Below are 16858 nucleotides of genomic sequence, written 5' to 3' on the forward strand. Positions count from 1 at the left end.
AAAAAGACCACTGAGGTCCAGAATAGAAAGCACCCCCCCACCCCCCCACCCAATCTCAACAGCAAGATCTCCAGGAAATCAAGGCTGGACTTGAATACCTCCAGGATACAGGACACTCTGGGGATGGGATGGGGGCAGGTTGTGGGGCAGGCAGTCCGAAATCCCACCCTGGGTTCACAAAGCCTTGAGTCTTAGGGGTCCCATTCATGGGATCAGAGACAATTTTTGTCCCTGTCCAGCACAGCCCAACCCATTGTGGCTTCTCCATGCCCCTCTCCCTCCTGCTCTACAGCCCCCAAGCCCAGCTGGCCAAACAAAGTGCAGGGACTTGGGTTTGAACTGACTTTATTATCTTGTAAATGTGAATTTTACAAAGCGTTCTACAGTGAATGAATGACCACATCCTTCCGTGTGGGTGACAGCGGTCCACACTGGAGCCTGGGTTTGCCCATGTCTCTGTTGTTTGAGTTACTGATAGGATGTCAGCCATGGCTCAAAGTAACAGTCTTCACTCTACGGAGTAACAAGCCGGCGGACGCAAGGACAAGCGTCCTCCTTCAAACAGAAGGAATTCTCTTTTGTGGCTAAAACCTAGCTCAACCTTCCTTATGCGCGGCAAGGGCTCACATCATTCATTTATTTTTTAACAGTCAAGAGTTACAGCACTGCTTTAACCCGGAAACAGACTCTAAAACAAAACAGAACAAAACAACCAATCGTCTCCTTTTAAAAAAAAAAAGTCTCTTTTCCCCAAACATTCTGTCCAAAGGATTAATGCTCTACTTGTATCAAGTACCACCCAAATGTTCCAGTCAAAAATATTCCTACGTTTATACTTGGGGTTTTTTTTTTGTCTGCTAAAAATAGTATTGTAAGTTTTGGCTTCTTTTGACATAGAAATCACAGTCATGTGCAAAACGCCACACTGGAAGGGACTGATCAGAACACAAGCAGGTTCTCCAACTCAAATGCCTCAGGCTCTGCATGACTTCCCTGTTTCTTTTTTTCCTCTTTCAAAACCACAAACAAACAAACAAAAGCACGCAATCACGCTGTTTTTGGAAACATCTGGTGCCCAACCCTGGGAGGGCAGTTACAGCTGGACACAGCTATGGGGGCTCAGTCCCGTGTTTAGGGTTTCCTGCTGCCAGACGCTGACAGGCTTCCTGGGAGTTTTCAGTTGGTTAATGGGCCATAAAGCCTTTTCCACCTACAGCAAGATAATCCCATAAAAATCATCCATCTGAGGCGAACCCAAGCGGAAAATGACTGAGGGGCAGTGTCGGGCCAGGCCGCCCCCCAAACAGCTAGAAGGTCCCAGTCATTTAGGTTCATCTGAAACTGGGACAGGCCAGACCCACAGCTCCACGCTTGTCACATCCCTTCTAGCCCTTTTAAACCCAAAGAAGACTGGTTCTGACTTCCAGCCCCACACCTGCCAGAGACTGGGCGGAGGGGTGCCTCCATGGACTCCCAGCTCGTTCCGGCCTCTCATCCACAGCTTTGTCCACATTCAGGGGCAAAATACGACAAACAACCAAATGCAAAGGTGGGCAACCACAGAGAACTCTGGGCGAGGCCAGACACAGTGCAGGACAAGACAGAATTCAAGTACCAGGCGCCGGCCAGGCGGACCACCCAGCTGCCTCTGGCGCCGCGTTCCCACTCTGGGGAGGCAGGAGAAGCTGCTCCATCTAGGGCACCTGCCTGCTCACCCCACAACAGTGCCATCCTCTCTCTCCTCCAGAAAAGGTGCTGATATAACTTAGCTCGACAAGAAACTCTATATATGATATGCGTATTGCTAATAGTCAGGCTTAGGAATAAGGTGCAGACTTGTCATAAATACTGAACGAGCGGCTCGTCTCTCGGGCTACGGGGTCTGGGTGAGCCAGGTTCACTGCACGGGACAGGACAGCCCCGGTTCTGGGATTAGTCATCTTGTAAACAAAGGAGGGGAGGGTTTGAGTTCTGGAATTGGGGTTCCTGGGGATGGGGGATGAAATGGTCAGAATATGCTAAGGCACTCTGGAAGGCCCCTCCGAGCCGGCCCGCTGCGCTGCTGCCGCCGCCACCACCTGCCCGCAGTACATTCAGGACACGGAGGGAGCCCCGCGCAGGTACAATCATCAGCCACACGCGCCTGCCAACACCCGTCCGGGGGACGCGTTAGTGCAAAACGCTCGGCCCGGCCCGCCCGGGGCTGGGGGAGCTCACTGTTCACATTAATTAGTACTGTCTTTTTCAGCTTCATCTATAGCTCTTGCCTTCCTTACCTAGAACAACAAAACAGACGGTGACTGAAAGTGACAAAGGGACAGAGGTCTCGGGGCATTGTGCCAGCCTGAATCACGCACACTCCGCGTGGCCACTGTCCCTGGCCCAGGGTCCTGGGGGCGTGTCCACGCTAGAGTAGAGGGAGAGAGCCCCTCAGTCAGCAGCCAAGACAGGTGGCCTGTCTCCCAACCGTCCCCAGTGATGGTCAAAGTAAAGTGCAGATTTGGGTAGGGGCGCAGATGACAGAAATCTCCAGAGGGAGGTGGTGGCATGCCACCTTCACCTGTACTGCCTGAGGACTCCCCTCCTCTGTGCCCTAGGACCAGGGGTGTCAGCCACAGCAGGAGCCCCCAGGCCCCTGGAAAGCCACTGTCAGCCCACAGGACACAGGGCTGGTGAGGCTTGCCCAGGGGTATGGGTGGAGGAGTTGAGAAACCTGCCCACACTGCCCACCTCTGCTTCCTTTCTGGAAGACACCAGATCTTTCTGGAAGGCAGGTGGGTATGTGCTTGGCCCAGTGGCCGGTGGGTAGTGGGGAGAGGGAAAGGGGCGGGGAAGGCCTAGGAGCCTAGCCAGAGGAAATATGCTTCCTCCAAGTGCTTCTCCTAGCTGGGAGGGGACCCGGCTCAAAGTCCCCATTCTCTAGTTGTGGGAGGGCCCTAGCTTGTGGCCAGCAGGGGGCGGGGGCTCTGGACAGAAAGGATGGGGCCCCATGGGATCAGAGAAGTGAACAGCAGTGGAGAGGGAGACGGCAGAAGACAGCCCTGCCTGGTTCCCTCCCCCTGCCCCACCAGGTGGTCCCCCTACAGCCCTTCACACCTTGTGCGCCCCCCCAAAACAGAGGCTGATTCTCACAGGTCAGAGCAGCTCCTGGGACCCTTCCTCACTGGCCTCCAGCCTGGCCAGCGCCGCCCACCCACAGCTTTGGCACCACTGGAGGTACGTGCTACCCAAGGCACATGTGAGGGAGCTCACACTAGGAGACCCCATGGTGGCCCCCTAGGCCAGCAGGGTCCACCCCCAGAGAAGGGCCAACTGTTTTCCTCATGGGAGGAGAGTGGGACCTACTCAGGGTAGGGGAACAGGGAACTCCCCCTGACCAGCTCACATGACCCCCGCTCCCTGAAAACTCCTTTGTACCTCCTCCATTTTTGCCATTTTGGGTCCACAACAGAGGAAACGGATCTTAATTAAATGAACCAAACAAGCAGAATCCAACAGTAGCTAAGGAGGTGAGCCAACATCAGGGGCACTTTCACCCACAAAAGCACAGAAGGCCCCCACCAAAGAATAGTGGGAAGCTCATTCCTGGTGCGTGTGTGTGTGTGGGGGGGTGCTTGAGGGGCACCTGGCAGAGCAAGGGCACTGGATGGGGGTGGGGGGGCACGGGGAGGAATGCAATGCAGCCAAGGTCCTTCCTCCCTCACAGGGACGAGCAGCACGCACACCTGCTAGGTCCACACCACGCCGACCGTGTAGGGCCTGGCCGCTGGGGTCCCCTCAGGTAAGGAATGGAGAGTCATACTGTGAGTTACTGGGGGCTGCTGGCTTCATCTTCCTGGGCAGAAGGACTAGGAGGGACAGGCGAGGGAAGGGAAGAGGGCAGGGCTGGGCATCAGGGCCTGAGGGGCCTCTTGCCCCGTCCCCAGGGGAGGGGAGGGCTACAGGTGGGAAACTAACCTGGGGACTATCCAAGGGAGCCCTGGGACCTTCTGTAACTCGGTCTCCAGTGCTCTAATCGTTTACAGTATAACGAACGCAGTATTTCCTTCATGAGTTTAGATACAAGCAGTCAAGTCACATTTTCAGGCAATAGTAGCAGTTCAGTAGGGTCGTGGCCCGATCACATTGGTCTGTATTAGTATAGCATGCAAGCAGCTCTAGTGCTGAGGTCTTTAGGAGTCCGCGGCCATGCCTTCCTCCGCCCGCCGCCCCTTACAAAGTCCCTGCGTAGCTGCCCGGCTCTGGTCTCCGGGCCGGCGTCTCGGGCCGGCTGGAGCTAGCACTGCCCTGCTCGAAAAGCTGGGGTGGGCTCTGGCCATCGGTGGACAGTGGCTCAGGCGCGGCTACCTCTTGGATGACCGAGCCGGCCCCATCGGCCTCCTCGCCGGCCTCAAAGGCAGGGTTGTTGGCGGTGGTGGCGGCGGCCAGGTCTACATTCACGGTGTCCGTTCTCAGAGCCACGATGGCGGCAGCATCACCCCGGCGCTCGGCGAAGAGGCGCTGCTCGAACACTTGGGCGGCGGCGGGGGGCTGGAAGTCGGGGTCAAGGGGCATGCTGGCGGCTGAGGCGCCCATGACCGTGCGGTACATCTCCACACCCTCAGGCAACATGGACTTGATCTTGGGCAGCCAGCGCTTGCGGACTCGGCGTGCATTGGTGCACATGTCTGCGGCGATCACGTTCATCTCACTCTCCTTGAAGCTCGGGGCAAAGTTCTGGCAGTACACTGTAATGAGAGAATGGCTGTGGGCGTGAGGCCCCCCTGCCCGGACCCCTCAACTGCCTGGCCGAGAACTGAGCCACAAGGGCGAGTTTAGTTCCAAATCTGAAGAGTGGTCAAGGGCCACACCTCAGGGCTTCCAGCAGACTCCATCTGACCAGTAAGCTCCACATTTACTCCGACTCTATTCGGGCCCTTTCAGAGCAGTGGGTAGTGGGGGCACCATCTAGTTTATCTGGTCTTGAGGTCCAGGGGACTAATGTTCACCTGGTCTATGAATCCAGTGTTTTAACAGATTTCCGATGTGTTCAGTTCCCATCCCTCCTCTTCCCTTCTCACAGGGAGAGACCATCACGCATGAGCTTTAAGATCAGCAGAGCAGGACACTGTCTTTGTGGACTGTATTTTGCCAATTGACCACAGTGTCCCTTAGACTATGGTCCTGAGGCCCAGTGTTTCGTACTCTCTAACTGGCCCGCATTCATGGATGTGTCTACAGCAGAGGTAACTAACCACGTGCAAATCCTGTCAATCCTTTATACATTTCTCGGTGGGTAGACGCCCACTGGTCCACCCACAGCCATGCAGACCCTCTAACTACCGCAGGGCTGGGTGTTAACAGCGATGCCCGCACTCCTCCCTTGTAGCCTCCTTTTGTCACCATTGTTGGCTCAGTTCTGACTCACAGCACCCTGTATAGCAGCTGGTGGGTTTGAACCACCAACCTTGTGGTTAACAGTCCAGTGCTTATCCTACAGTGCCACACCAGGTCTGCCCTCTAGCCAGTAAACAACTCTTCCTTCTCACCCCTGGTAACCATTAAAGAATGCCTCTTTTAGCATAAAAACCTTTTCTTGACACTTTATAATCTTTGTGTTTTTGTGACTGGCTCATTTTACTCAGCTTCACCCATGTGGAGGTGTTTCAGATTCCTCATTATGCTTAATGATAACGTAGGCATGTTGGTCCCCGCCCCCTCCACAAAGACTGCCAGGGTCAGAGGTCACGCAGCAGGGGGTCTGGACAAGCCTGGCCAGCACTTAGTGTCCACCTGAGACTTTCTCACAGGGGTGAGGGCAGCTCAGTGGAAGAACCACAAATGGAAGCCAGGGTCTTGGTTACCATCCTTCCTCAGAGGCTGGACGCTCTGGGGGGCGGGGCTGTAACGAACAACCACCCAGCTTCCCTCTTGGCATTGGGACTTCTACTGATGCTGCGAAGGAGGTACAAAGTCAGACAGTGCTTCTGATGACCAGTAGGGACTTGCAGCTGGCCAGCTGGCTCCGTGACGGACAGGGGACTGCTTAGGCCACATCTGGAGCTGTGAGGATGCCGGCGGTCTGCCATGGAGATGGACCCGCTCCGCCCCCGCGCACCCAGGAGCGGGAGACAGAGCGGCCGAGCAGATGGCACCGGCTGAAAATAACCTCAAGATGTAAATAAGGGGTTTGTTCAAAAAGGAAAATTAGATCTATTTCACATATTAAAATAGTTTCACAGCTGAATTCATCATGCTTAGAAACCTTCCAAAACCGTTAACACCTCAAGACCTGGTTTTTGAGAACTGCTCTTTTCTCTCGAAACTGGCGTCAGCGTGCCTTGCTGAGACATGGTGGGATTTCAGTGCACCCGAGACATAACCCCCCCAAGACCCCGACTCTTACGTTTCACAGCATTCAGGACTCGGCTGTCAAGTGGCTTGCGGCTGGGGTCACTGGTCGAGGAGCGGATGCCAGTTCCGCAGCTGTTGGCCAGAGTGTTCCTGGGAGGACAGAGGGAGACTGAGGTGCTGCCCAGGATGCCAGTGGGAAGGAAGACCCCCGCCCTGAGCCCTTTGGGAAATGTCCACAGAGCCAGCCCTCCCCCATCCCCATTTCAGTGGGGCCTCTATGACCAGACATAGCTCACAGCCCTTTAAAAGGGCCTCTGGACCCTCTCTGCCCCCCTGGGACCCACCTGTCGAAGAAGGTGGCCAGGAGTCTACGCAGCAAGACCTTGTGCTTCACTCCCGCACACAGGTGGCAGTTCATCAACTGGCCCCGCGTGATGTAGACGCCAGAGCCTGCAGCCACCAAGCAACAAGAAGTGAGACCCTCGGCTGGTGGGGGCGGAGCACAACAACCCCCACCCTGAGGGTCTGGGAGGGGGTTTCTGCCCCAAGGCCAACCATACTGTCCCAAACCCCCCCTACCCCAGCCCCTGCACCCTCCTGTGGGAACAGTCAAAGCCTCAGAGGATTCTCCCAGGGCAGCTCTGCCCTCTCCATTCCTTCCCAAGATACCCAGGGGCCTTGGACAGTGACGCTGAGACTGACCAGTCACCCCAAAGGCTCCACAGGACCCTCCACAGTGGGGTGACCACACCAGCCAGCCCTGTCCCCAGAAGTCCTAGGAGTCTCCTGTGCCCTGGAGACTTCCATGGTCGTATCTGTGGCTGTTTTCACAGAGCATGAAGCACGGGGGTGGGGGAATTATTCAGGAGAGATCGCCTTTCTTTGTGGGGCAAGGTGGAAGGAAGACACAAGAACCCCTCTTGGTTGAGGAGCCATTGGCCTGACATGCTGACGGGCTGGTGCTGCCGTAGATGCACCATCTGGGCCCCAGGGGCAGCTTCCTAGCCACCCTGGACCACTTCCAGAACATGCCCATCCCGCTGACCTCTGGGTACACGGGGTGACCCTCCAACCCAACCCAACCCCACACCCTCAAAGCTTCGTCCCACCCTAACATGCCCACAAGGGTCACACATCCTCTTCTTATACACACACATCCCCGCTCCTGGCTTCCAGGAGCCGAGAGACCGAGGTCACAGATCACGTGACAAAGCACCTGCCTGGGCTTGCAAGTTCCTGACTGCCCTGCAGGACAGACAGGTGGACACCAGGAATACAGACAATAGCTCGGGGCTGGGAGCTGGGATCAGGGCCTCCAGCCATTGCCCCCATTCAGGTGTGCACTCCCCACCCTGCCCCCAGGTCTGGCTGTGGTCAGTCCTCCACCACGCACAACCCACCTCTGCCCAGGACAGGTCAGCCTGTGGTCCAGGACTACACAGACTACCTGAAAGTCAGCTCCTCCCCGCTATGCCCCAGATAGGCTACTGCTGGGTCAGTGTGTGTGTGTGTGGTTGTGTATCTGCTGCTGGCGTTAGGTGGAAGGGTTGTTCCACCATCACTTCCTCTAAGACTTGGGACCATAGCCACCTGGTGAGCACAGGGCTGACCACTCGGGACCCCAAGGGGCTGACCTGGGCTTGCCGCTCACCACAGCACTGACCAGACAACCCATGGGGGCGAGCGGCTCCCCTTTAAGAGTCCAGAAGCCCTCTCAGCCAGCCACTGCTCTGCAGTCCTGCTCAACAGCTGTCATTGACAGGAGAGAAGAATGTTCTAGAGCATTCCATATGCTGCCTGGATACATGGGGCCGAGGGACTAGCTACAGGGCTGCGTGCTTGGGGCCCCAAGGGAGTGGGGGACAGAGATGACAGGCAGTGCTCAGGCCCCCACATGGGCTGATGGTGCTGTGGGTTTTCAACTCTTCTTGAAAAGCCTTAAAAAGCTGCACAAATGAATCTCAGGGCTGGAAAGACCAATGCTCTGAGAAAGGCACGCCGTCCCAATGGGCATCTGGACTCGACTGTGTGAGTTTCTCTTCCAGAAGAAATCCATCTCTGGGCATTACTCACAAAGGCTGTGTTTCTGGGACCACGGAGGGGGAGCCGGGGAAAACACATACAGCCAGCTTTTATCTGTGACCTAAATTACAACACAATCTGGAGTCTCTCGTGCCAATCAGGGGATTCAATTAAAATGCTAAATTAATTCAATTGAGTAACCCCTCTTAATGATACATTCTTCCGAGAGGAAATGAGGGGGGGTCTGAGCAGCCCTTCCTGACTGATGGGTGGTGAATGCATTGTCCTGCAGGGAAGACATGAAGGAGGGACACTTGTCCATGGTGAATGGCGGGAGGGGACTCACCTGCCACCAGCTCCAGCTTCTCACCGGGGTCCCCCTCTGAGTAGAGCTTGGGGTGACAGCGATACCCGATCTGGCTGATGAGGCTGGCGGGCAGGGCCACCAGGTCTCGGCGGATGAGGACACAGGAACGGCTCTCCAGTGGCACTGGCTCGGGCTTTTCTTGCACTGTGGGCACAGAACCATGCAGGGGAGGGTGGGGCCAGATGGCCGGAGCCCCACCCCACCCATCAGGTGTGAGTCAGGCATGCTCCACACCCGACCCTGCGGGGAGTATGGGGAGAGATGGCCCCCACACAGCTCCCACAAGATGCCTACCAGGGCGAGGCTGCAGGTGACATGGGGTGGGGACATGGTGGTGGTGGTGGTGGTGGTGGTGTGTTTGTGTGTGTGTGTGTGTGTGTGTGTGTGTGTGTGCGCGTGCCAGGAGCCACATGGCGTCTAGAGTCCATGCTGGCCCCAGAGGAGCCCAGGAGAAATCTGTCCCCAGGCAGCATGGTGAGTAGTACACCCAGGGCATGGCAGGGCCGATGGCGCTGCCTGTGGGTGTCTGCCAGACAGACCACTACTGGGGTAGGGCAATAAAGGCCAGAGACACCCCCCCAAAAGCAGGCTCAGAATCTGCAATGGTAAAGAAAAGGGGGGCCCCACCAACGAGCTCCTCCTGCTGATCAGGTGCCTCTGCGCCCCTAGTCCCACTCTCTAAGGGTCTCCACAGTTCTCACAGTGGGTCCACGGAGCTCCAAGTCCAAGTGGGTGACAGAGGACCCAGTCCCTACACACACTCCCCACATACTACACACACACACTCCCCCACATGGCACACTCATCCCCACCCCCGCCAGGCATCACCTATCCGTCCATGCACCTCTTCTCTCATTCTTGGACAGACCTCTGCCACCAACCTCACCTGGAGACATGTGAGCAGTCTGCCCTGCCACCCAGCTCTGGGAACCACAGACACTCCCCAATGCGGAGGCCACAGCCTGAGTCTTGGCCAGCTGAAGTCATTAGGAAACTGCACCTGTTCTCCCCAGCCATCTCCAGGACACACACTGGTCGGTGTAGGTGGCTCCCAGCCAGGGCGTGTCTGAGTGTCCAGACACTGGGGAAGCTGCAGGGCATGAAGGCAGCTGGGAAAGGTCCCCCACCTGGGCACTCATGCTACTGCTCTCCTACCCCGTGACCTCTCCTTAGGAAAGGGGTCTGAGGGTGTGGGGCCTGCTTCTGGAGGACTCAAGGAGGGCGGGGGCAGCTCCCCATTCCCGAGCCCCCCAGAGCCTGTTGTGGGAACCTGACTTAGCTCCCAGCTCTCTCTGCACCAGGAGCCCTGGTAACATGGTGAATAAACCACAAAGTTGGGGGTTCAAAAGCCCCAGCTGCTCTGTGGGAAGAAGATGAATGAGGTCATCTGCTTCCAGGCAACCCTAAGGAGCAGTTCCTCTTCTGCCCTACAGGGAACCAAGAGTGGGACCGACCTGAGGACATGGGAGTATAAAGTCATCTCTGGATGGGGGCAGCGCCCACAGGGCTGACACCATTTCCCAGCTTACCTTGCTGTTGTTGGTTATTACCGCTCAGTCAGTTCCAAGTCATACCCACCCTGGTACAGCGTTTCTACGGAACTGCCGGTGTGTTTGAACCGCCAACCTTGTGGTTCAAACCGACCTTGCAGACCAGCGTGTCTCCCACAGTGCCATAGCAGGATTCTACCCACTAGAGTTGGACCCAAATCCCCATAGGCTCAGGGAAGGGCCCCTCCACCAGCCTTGTGCAGGACCAGGTGCCTCTGGGTCGGAATCCAAGCTGCTCATCAAGGTTCATGATGCCCACCTGTGCAGATGCCAGGCTCAGGGCAAGAGGGGAGTGCCCTCAAGTTGTCCAGTGGCTTCTGACTCAAGGCGACACCATATGACAGAGTAGGACTGCCCTACAGATGTTCCTCGGAAGCAGGTGGCCAGTCTGGGTGGGTTCTGACTGCCCACCTTTCAGTGACCAGCCAGGTACTTAGCCAATGCTCCCCCTGCAAGGTGGGAGAGCCCTGGCGGCACTGGGTGGTGGCATTCCCATCAAGCACGTATGGAAGCTGCGGAGGGGGACAGATGAGCAGCTCAGATCTTTACAACCTGGAATTACCCAGGGGTTCAGGGAACACAGGAAAAACAATCAGGAGGATATTTTAGAACTTAATTACCGCCCCCTCCCCGCACAGCCAGCCCATTACACATGCAACTGAGCAGCTCACGGGGGGGGGGGGGGCTGGCATTTACATAGAGTGTCACCAACAAACATCACTCCCATCCACAACCACCCTGTTCGGAGAGGTTTTTCTAAACAGCACAAGTTGTTTGTGCTCCCCATATTGGCCCCCAGGCCCACTCCCCCCCCCCAATACATCGGATCCAGAACAACCGAAAACAACTGCTATTTCTGCTCTGCTGCGTGCTGGATGCACCAGCTAAAAATACTCCAACCAAGTTGTAGCTCATCCGGGAAGGTGCTTCAAGCTTCTCCACACACTCGCCCGGTCCTCGGCCCAAGAAACAGAAATAGACCCCCCAAATCATCACCCCCGGAGTGGACACACCCTTGTTCCAGTGGTACCACCTGCACTTTGACACACCCCGCTGCCTTCACCAAGTGGGCTCAGGCCTGAACCTCCTCAGCTCCCAGGATTGCCGAGTACTGCGGGGTCCAGGAACCTGGAGAAAAGCACCTTTCAGGTAATTTGTGTTGACTGAGCTCAGTCTGCAGTGCCCATGGAGGAGAGGGGAGCTCTGGTCAGAGAGATCAGTGGCAAGGACTGATCTGGGCAAATGGCCCGGAAACCAAGGGCGGACAGGAGGCTCTGAGAGGGTACATGAGCCCACGGTCCAAGTAGATCAAAGCTTGGCTCAGGCAAGGTGCGACCCCTGTCCACGGCTCTTGACTTAGGGGAATGAAGCCCAGCTGAGCCTTTAAGGTCCCTCTGCTCCCTGACCAGGGTGGCTCATGAATGGGAATGATGGAGGGTGAGGAAGAAGGTCACTTTGCCCAACCCCCCCCCCCACCACCAGGTCAATGGTCATGGCAGGAGGTCCCAAACGATGACTAAAACCTGCTCCTGTCCCCAGGTGTCCAGCCCTCAGGGCCACCAAGGTCATGAGACAGATAACCTACTCAAAGGACACCATCCTTGGACCAACCATCTATTGGATCAGGAGCCCCGGGCAGACTGTGTCCAGGCTACCCCCAAGGTGAGCAGCTGCCTGCAGGTGGCCGGGAAGTTGAAGTTAGGACAGCTACAGCTAATCTCTGAGGTCACAGCCTGGGGAAGCCGTAGAGCACTGCGGGTGGGCTCACCCCAGGTAACTAACAAAAGTCCCTGACGTAAGACTGACTTACACAGTAAAGAAGGGGGGCCCTGGTGGGAGGTGCTTAAGTGTTCAGCTGTTCACCAGCGGCTCCACGGGAGAAAGACCGACACACAGCCTTGGCACCCCCACGGGGCAGTTCTGACTGCTCTACAGCGGGCGCTGTGGGCCAGAACCAACTCTGTAAGTCACCAAGATGGTGCACTATCAGCACGCGGACAGATACAGAGATCCAAAACCTGGCCCCCTGATTTCTGACCAACGTACAGACTTCATTCAATGGGGGAAGCATGGGCTTTTAACAAAGGATGCTTGAACAACTGTTCATCCAAACGCAAGCATGCAGACTGCCAATTCTAGAGGAAAAAACTTTGCAACTTGGGGTTAGAGCTAAAAGCACAATTGTGACCATAAAGAAGTAACTGACAAGGTGGACTGGATCAAACCTGATACTCTCTGTGCTGTGAAGGACTCCCGTTGCAGGACAAGCTATTGAGAGGCATCTGCAAACCACACGTTCACATAGAACTTGCATCTATGATATACAGAGAACACGCAATACTAAATGCTTAAGAAAACAAGGTAATTTAAGAAAACGAGGAAAGATTTGAACAAACGCTTCAACCAGAGGCGGCAAATGAACACATGAAAAAAAGTCCAACATTCTTTGTCATTAAAAAATGCATCTGAAACACTGTGAGATACCACTTCGTACCTCTTCTGGTTGGTATGTGCCGTGGAGTCGGTTCTGACTCATGGCGACCCTGTATAGGGTTTCTGAGGCTGTAAATCTTTACGGGAGCAGAAAGCCTCATTTTTCTCGGGCGGAACAGCTGGTAGTTTACAACGGCTGAGAGTGGCTAAACTTTCAAATCAACCTTATGGTTAGCAGTCCAATGCTGATCCTACAGTGCCACACTTTTAGTCCATACATAGCTTATGAACCCACAATTCCTACCCCCGCCCAGTGAGCGTCCTAACAGAGCAGAGGGGTCCCCCAGGGCTCTCTCCCTCAGAGGCATCGGGGTGGGTGCGGTTAGCAGCATGAGCTTACAGCAGCTCTTCAAAATCGCCCAACTGGAAACAACTCCAACAGTCTGCAGGAGAGACTGAGCACACTGGGGGGTCGGAACCAGTGCCCACCCTACACTACAGAGCCACGCCAGTACTTCTATGATGGATTACTCCTCAGCCCTAAAAGAACAATCGAGTCACAACTTGGGAGAATGTCAAATTCACTGCTGAGGGTCAGAGGCAGCCTGAGAGAATCCCATTCTAGAAGGCTCCACTTATGGGACATTCTCCAAACAATACTCCAGGAGTGTGGAGAAGAAGGGGGCAGTACAAGGGAGTCTGGGGGTGACAGGTTTGTGGTGGGTGTACACATCCACATGTATCCTAAGTCTTAGGAAACGACCACCAAGGTAGCTGAACACTGACCCCAAGCTGCAGCCTAGGGTAGGTAGCCTGGGGTCTGCAACCAGCTGCCTTCACAGATGCAGATGTTTTCTGGTTACCACTTTTCCTCTCAGTTCCGGTTTTCGGATCCCAGGATCCTGCCCTCTGGCCACAGCACTTTGCTCAGCAGCCAGAGCCCCCACCTCCACCCCATCCCCAACCCCGTCTGTGCGCTCTCCCATCACCTCCCCCTGCCTCTGAACATCACTGGGACGTCACTGCCCTCCACTGTCAGAGAGAAGGACAGGGACATAATAAAACCTATGTTCAGGGTGGGCACCCAGTCCTGCCTGACCCGCTTCTGCTCGGTGCCGCCCAACGGCACTCACATAAAAATGGAGAGCTGGTCTTCAGAACTCCTACACACCTCACACCCACCTCAGCTCAGCTCAACCAGCTTCTGATGGTTCTGAAGGGTCACAGTCTCCAAGCACATCCATGCAGAAAACACAAGCTTGCTGGGTTTAATGGGAACAGAGCAGGCAGAAGCTTCTCCAGGTGCATGTGGATGAAGGATGGCACAGGGTTGGGGACGGGTATCATTAATGGGAGAGGGCTCATGGGGGCACAACACAAGTAGAGGGGAACATCATGGAGGAAACATGTAACAGAGGGCATCATGGCAGCAAAGTAGCCCAAGTATGGGTCTGCCCTGAGATCCCTTGGCAAGTGGGTCAGCAGAGGTGGTACCTTTGCTATACTCTCCTATCCATGTGCCCCCAAAATGATGAATGATGCAGAAAGCATCAAAAAAAGATGGAAGGAATACAGAGCCACTGTTCCAAAAAGAAATGGTCCATGTTCAACCATTTCAAAGAAGTAGCATATGATCCAGAACCAACGATACTGAAGAAGTCCAAGCTGTACTGAAGGCATGTGTGAACTGAGTGACGACAAATGGAATTGTTTCAGCAAACGGAGGCCGCACTGGAGGCACGCACTCATCTACGCCAAGAAACTGGAAGACCGCCACCTGGCCCATTCCAAAGAGAGGGGGCTCAACACAATGTGGAATGTTGTAATCAAGACTACAAGCAAGTCAAATTTTGCTGAAGATCATTCAAAAACGGCTACAACAGTCCACCAATGGGGAACTGTCAGAAATTCAAGCTGGATTCAGAAGAGGATGTGGAACAGGGGCTATCACGGCTGACCCTAGATGGACCTTGGTTGAAAGCAGAGAAGACCAGAAAGATGTTTACCTGTGCTTTGTTGACTTAATGCAAAGGCTTCTGCCTTTATGGATCATAACAAGATTTGGACAACATTATGACGAATAGTTATTTCAGAACACTTGATTGTGTTCATGAGGAACCTGTACATAGAACTAGGGGCAGTTTAAATGAAACAAGAGGAATGAAGGGTTTAAAATCCGGTAAGGTGTGCCCAGGGTTGTATCCTTTTCACCATATGTATTCAATCGGCATACTGAGTAAATAATCCAAGAAACTGGATTATACTAAAAAGAGCAAGACATGCGGATAGGCAGAAGACTAATTAACAAACTGAGATATGCAGATGAATGGCCGTGTTTGCTGGAAGCAAAGAGGACTTAAAATACTCACTGACGAAGATCAAAGGCTAAGTCTTCAATGCAGATTACTCGGCGAAGCTAAAGAAACTTCTCTGAAGTGTTCAACAGCAAACATACATTTGAGGACTAAGGTGCACCTGACCCAAGCTAGGGTATTTCCCATAGCCTCGAATGCATGTGAAAGTTGGACAATGAATACGAAAGACCATACAAGAATTGATGCATTTGAATTCTGGTGTTGGAGCAGAATATTCCAAGTACCACAGACGGCTAGAAGAACAAACAAATGTGGGTTGGAAGGAGAACAGTCAGAATGCTCCTTAGAAGCTAGGAATGGGAGAGATCAGTACCTACAGAGGGACACCATGCTTGGTAAAGTGGAGGAGGGTCTGTGAGAAAGAGGACGACCCCCAACGATGGATTGGTACAGTGACAGCAGCAAAGGGCTGTGAGACGGGCACACACCGGGCTGGGCAGTGGTTCAGTGTACTGCGCACAGGTCACTATGAGCTGGAACTGACTCCGTGGCACCTAACAACGTGTGTGTACACATATATGTATTTGTTTTGTTCATTAAGTGCCGTCAGGTAGGTTCCAACTCACAGGTACCCTGGAGAGGGTTTCCAAGGAGCAGCTGGTGAGTTTGAACCACTGATCTTGTGGTTCAGTACTTATTCTAGGCTGCTACACCAGGACTCCCTGTCTATCAATCTACCTCCCATGTAGGACATGAATGGGTACGATCCTGTGAACTCACATTTTGGGTACCACTTTGCACTAAACCAAACGTTAATAAAACATTAAAGTCTAGAATGTGATGTCTCACATGTTGAAAAGACAATCGATGACTTCAGGGCCTGCTGAGGAGGAATAGTTTGGGGACCAACCAGGCTTTCAGTTGAGACCCAGAACTTGGGTTAGCCAGAATCTTCGCCGTCTGGACTCATCCCAGAGTTCATGGCTCTCCTAGAGAGTTGAGAACAACTGAAGGCCCCCTTACCTCAGACTCTATTAAACAGTTTTCAGAACCTCCTTCAGAAGCGGCACCATAGAACCTCTAAAATGACGTGAAGACCGGATGTAGGTAATCCCCAGCAGATAATCAGCAGGCATGGGCTTTCACTCCTCTTAAAATGCTTAAGTTATTTAATAAGACAGAGCATTTCACCAGAAAATGAGAATCAATAAAAACAATCAATCCCTTGATGTTAGAAATTAACAGCTGAAATAAATAATTGAACAGATGGATTTAATAACAAATTAAACGCAGCAGATGAGACGAGTCATGATCTGGAGGACAAGTCAACAGAAATGAGCGGCCTTCAAAACAAGATGGTGGTGCAGAAAACTGAGGAGAAATCACCTGACGGAAGGAGGCAAGAAAGAAGATGAGCATCACTCGTAATGATGGAACCGCTCCACACTGATGGGTTACGTGCAGAGTCGCTCCACGTGGAAGCGCAGTTTTAGGGGCGAATGAGCCAACGTGACTGACGGGGGTCCTTCCAGCGAGGAAGTGGTAAAGCACTGATATAGCAAACGGAAGTCGGAGAACAAACACGATGGCGGATCTGGTGGACGTGCAGTACAGAGCTCCGACAGCAACAACACAGAATACCAGACCAAGCAGGCTCAGGGGATGCTCCCAGAACTCTGACCCACATATAAAGGAATGTTTAGAAGGTTGGAAGGCTCACAGCTGGGGGAATCTGTGGCAGAAGCAAGAAATCCATTGCTTTCTAGTCCGGGACGCTCGGCTGCTCCAGGAGCCGCCATCTTGGGTGAGACCACGTGGGGGAAAGATCGGAGCAGCCA

General features: G+C 54.1%; 1 protein-coding gene across 1 annotated transcript in view; it reads right to left on the reverse strand.

The window, feature by feature from the left end:
- Positions 1-4041: 4041 nt before the first annotated feature.
- NACC2 (NACC family member 2, BEN and BTB (POZ) domain containing) overlaps positions 4042-16858 on the reverse strand; it is a 37695-nt gene continuing 24878 nt past the window's right edge. Inside the window, exons 2-5 of the mRNA XM_006863689.1 lie at positions 8702-8866; positions 6678-6783; positions 6386-6483; positions 4042-4727 (exon numbers count right to left, since the gene is read on the reverse strand). Coding sequence (XP_006863751.1) covers positions 4213-4727; positions 6386-6483; positions 6678-6783; positions 8702-8866 — 884 coding nt within the window. The 3' untranslated portion in view covers positions 4042-4212. The remainder of the gene's footprint in view (positions 4728-6385; positions 6484-6677; positions 6784-8701; positions 8867-16858) is intronic.

Source organism: Chrysochloris asiatica, unplaced genomic scaffold (genome assembly GCF_000296735.1).
Source record: "Chrysochloris asiatica unplaced genomic scaffold, ChrAsi1.0 scaffold00056, whole genome shotgun sequence".
In the NCBI taxonomy this organism is placed as follows: domain Eukaryota; kingdom Metazoa; phylum Chordata; class Mammalia; order Afrosoricida; family Chrysochloridae; genus Chrysochloris; species Chrysochloris asiatica.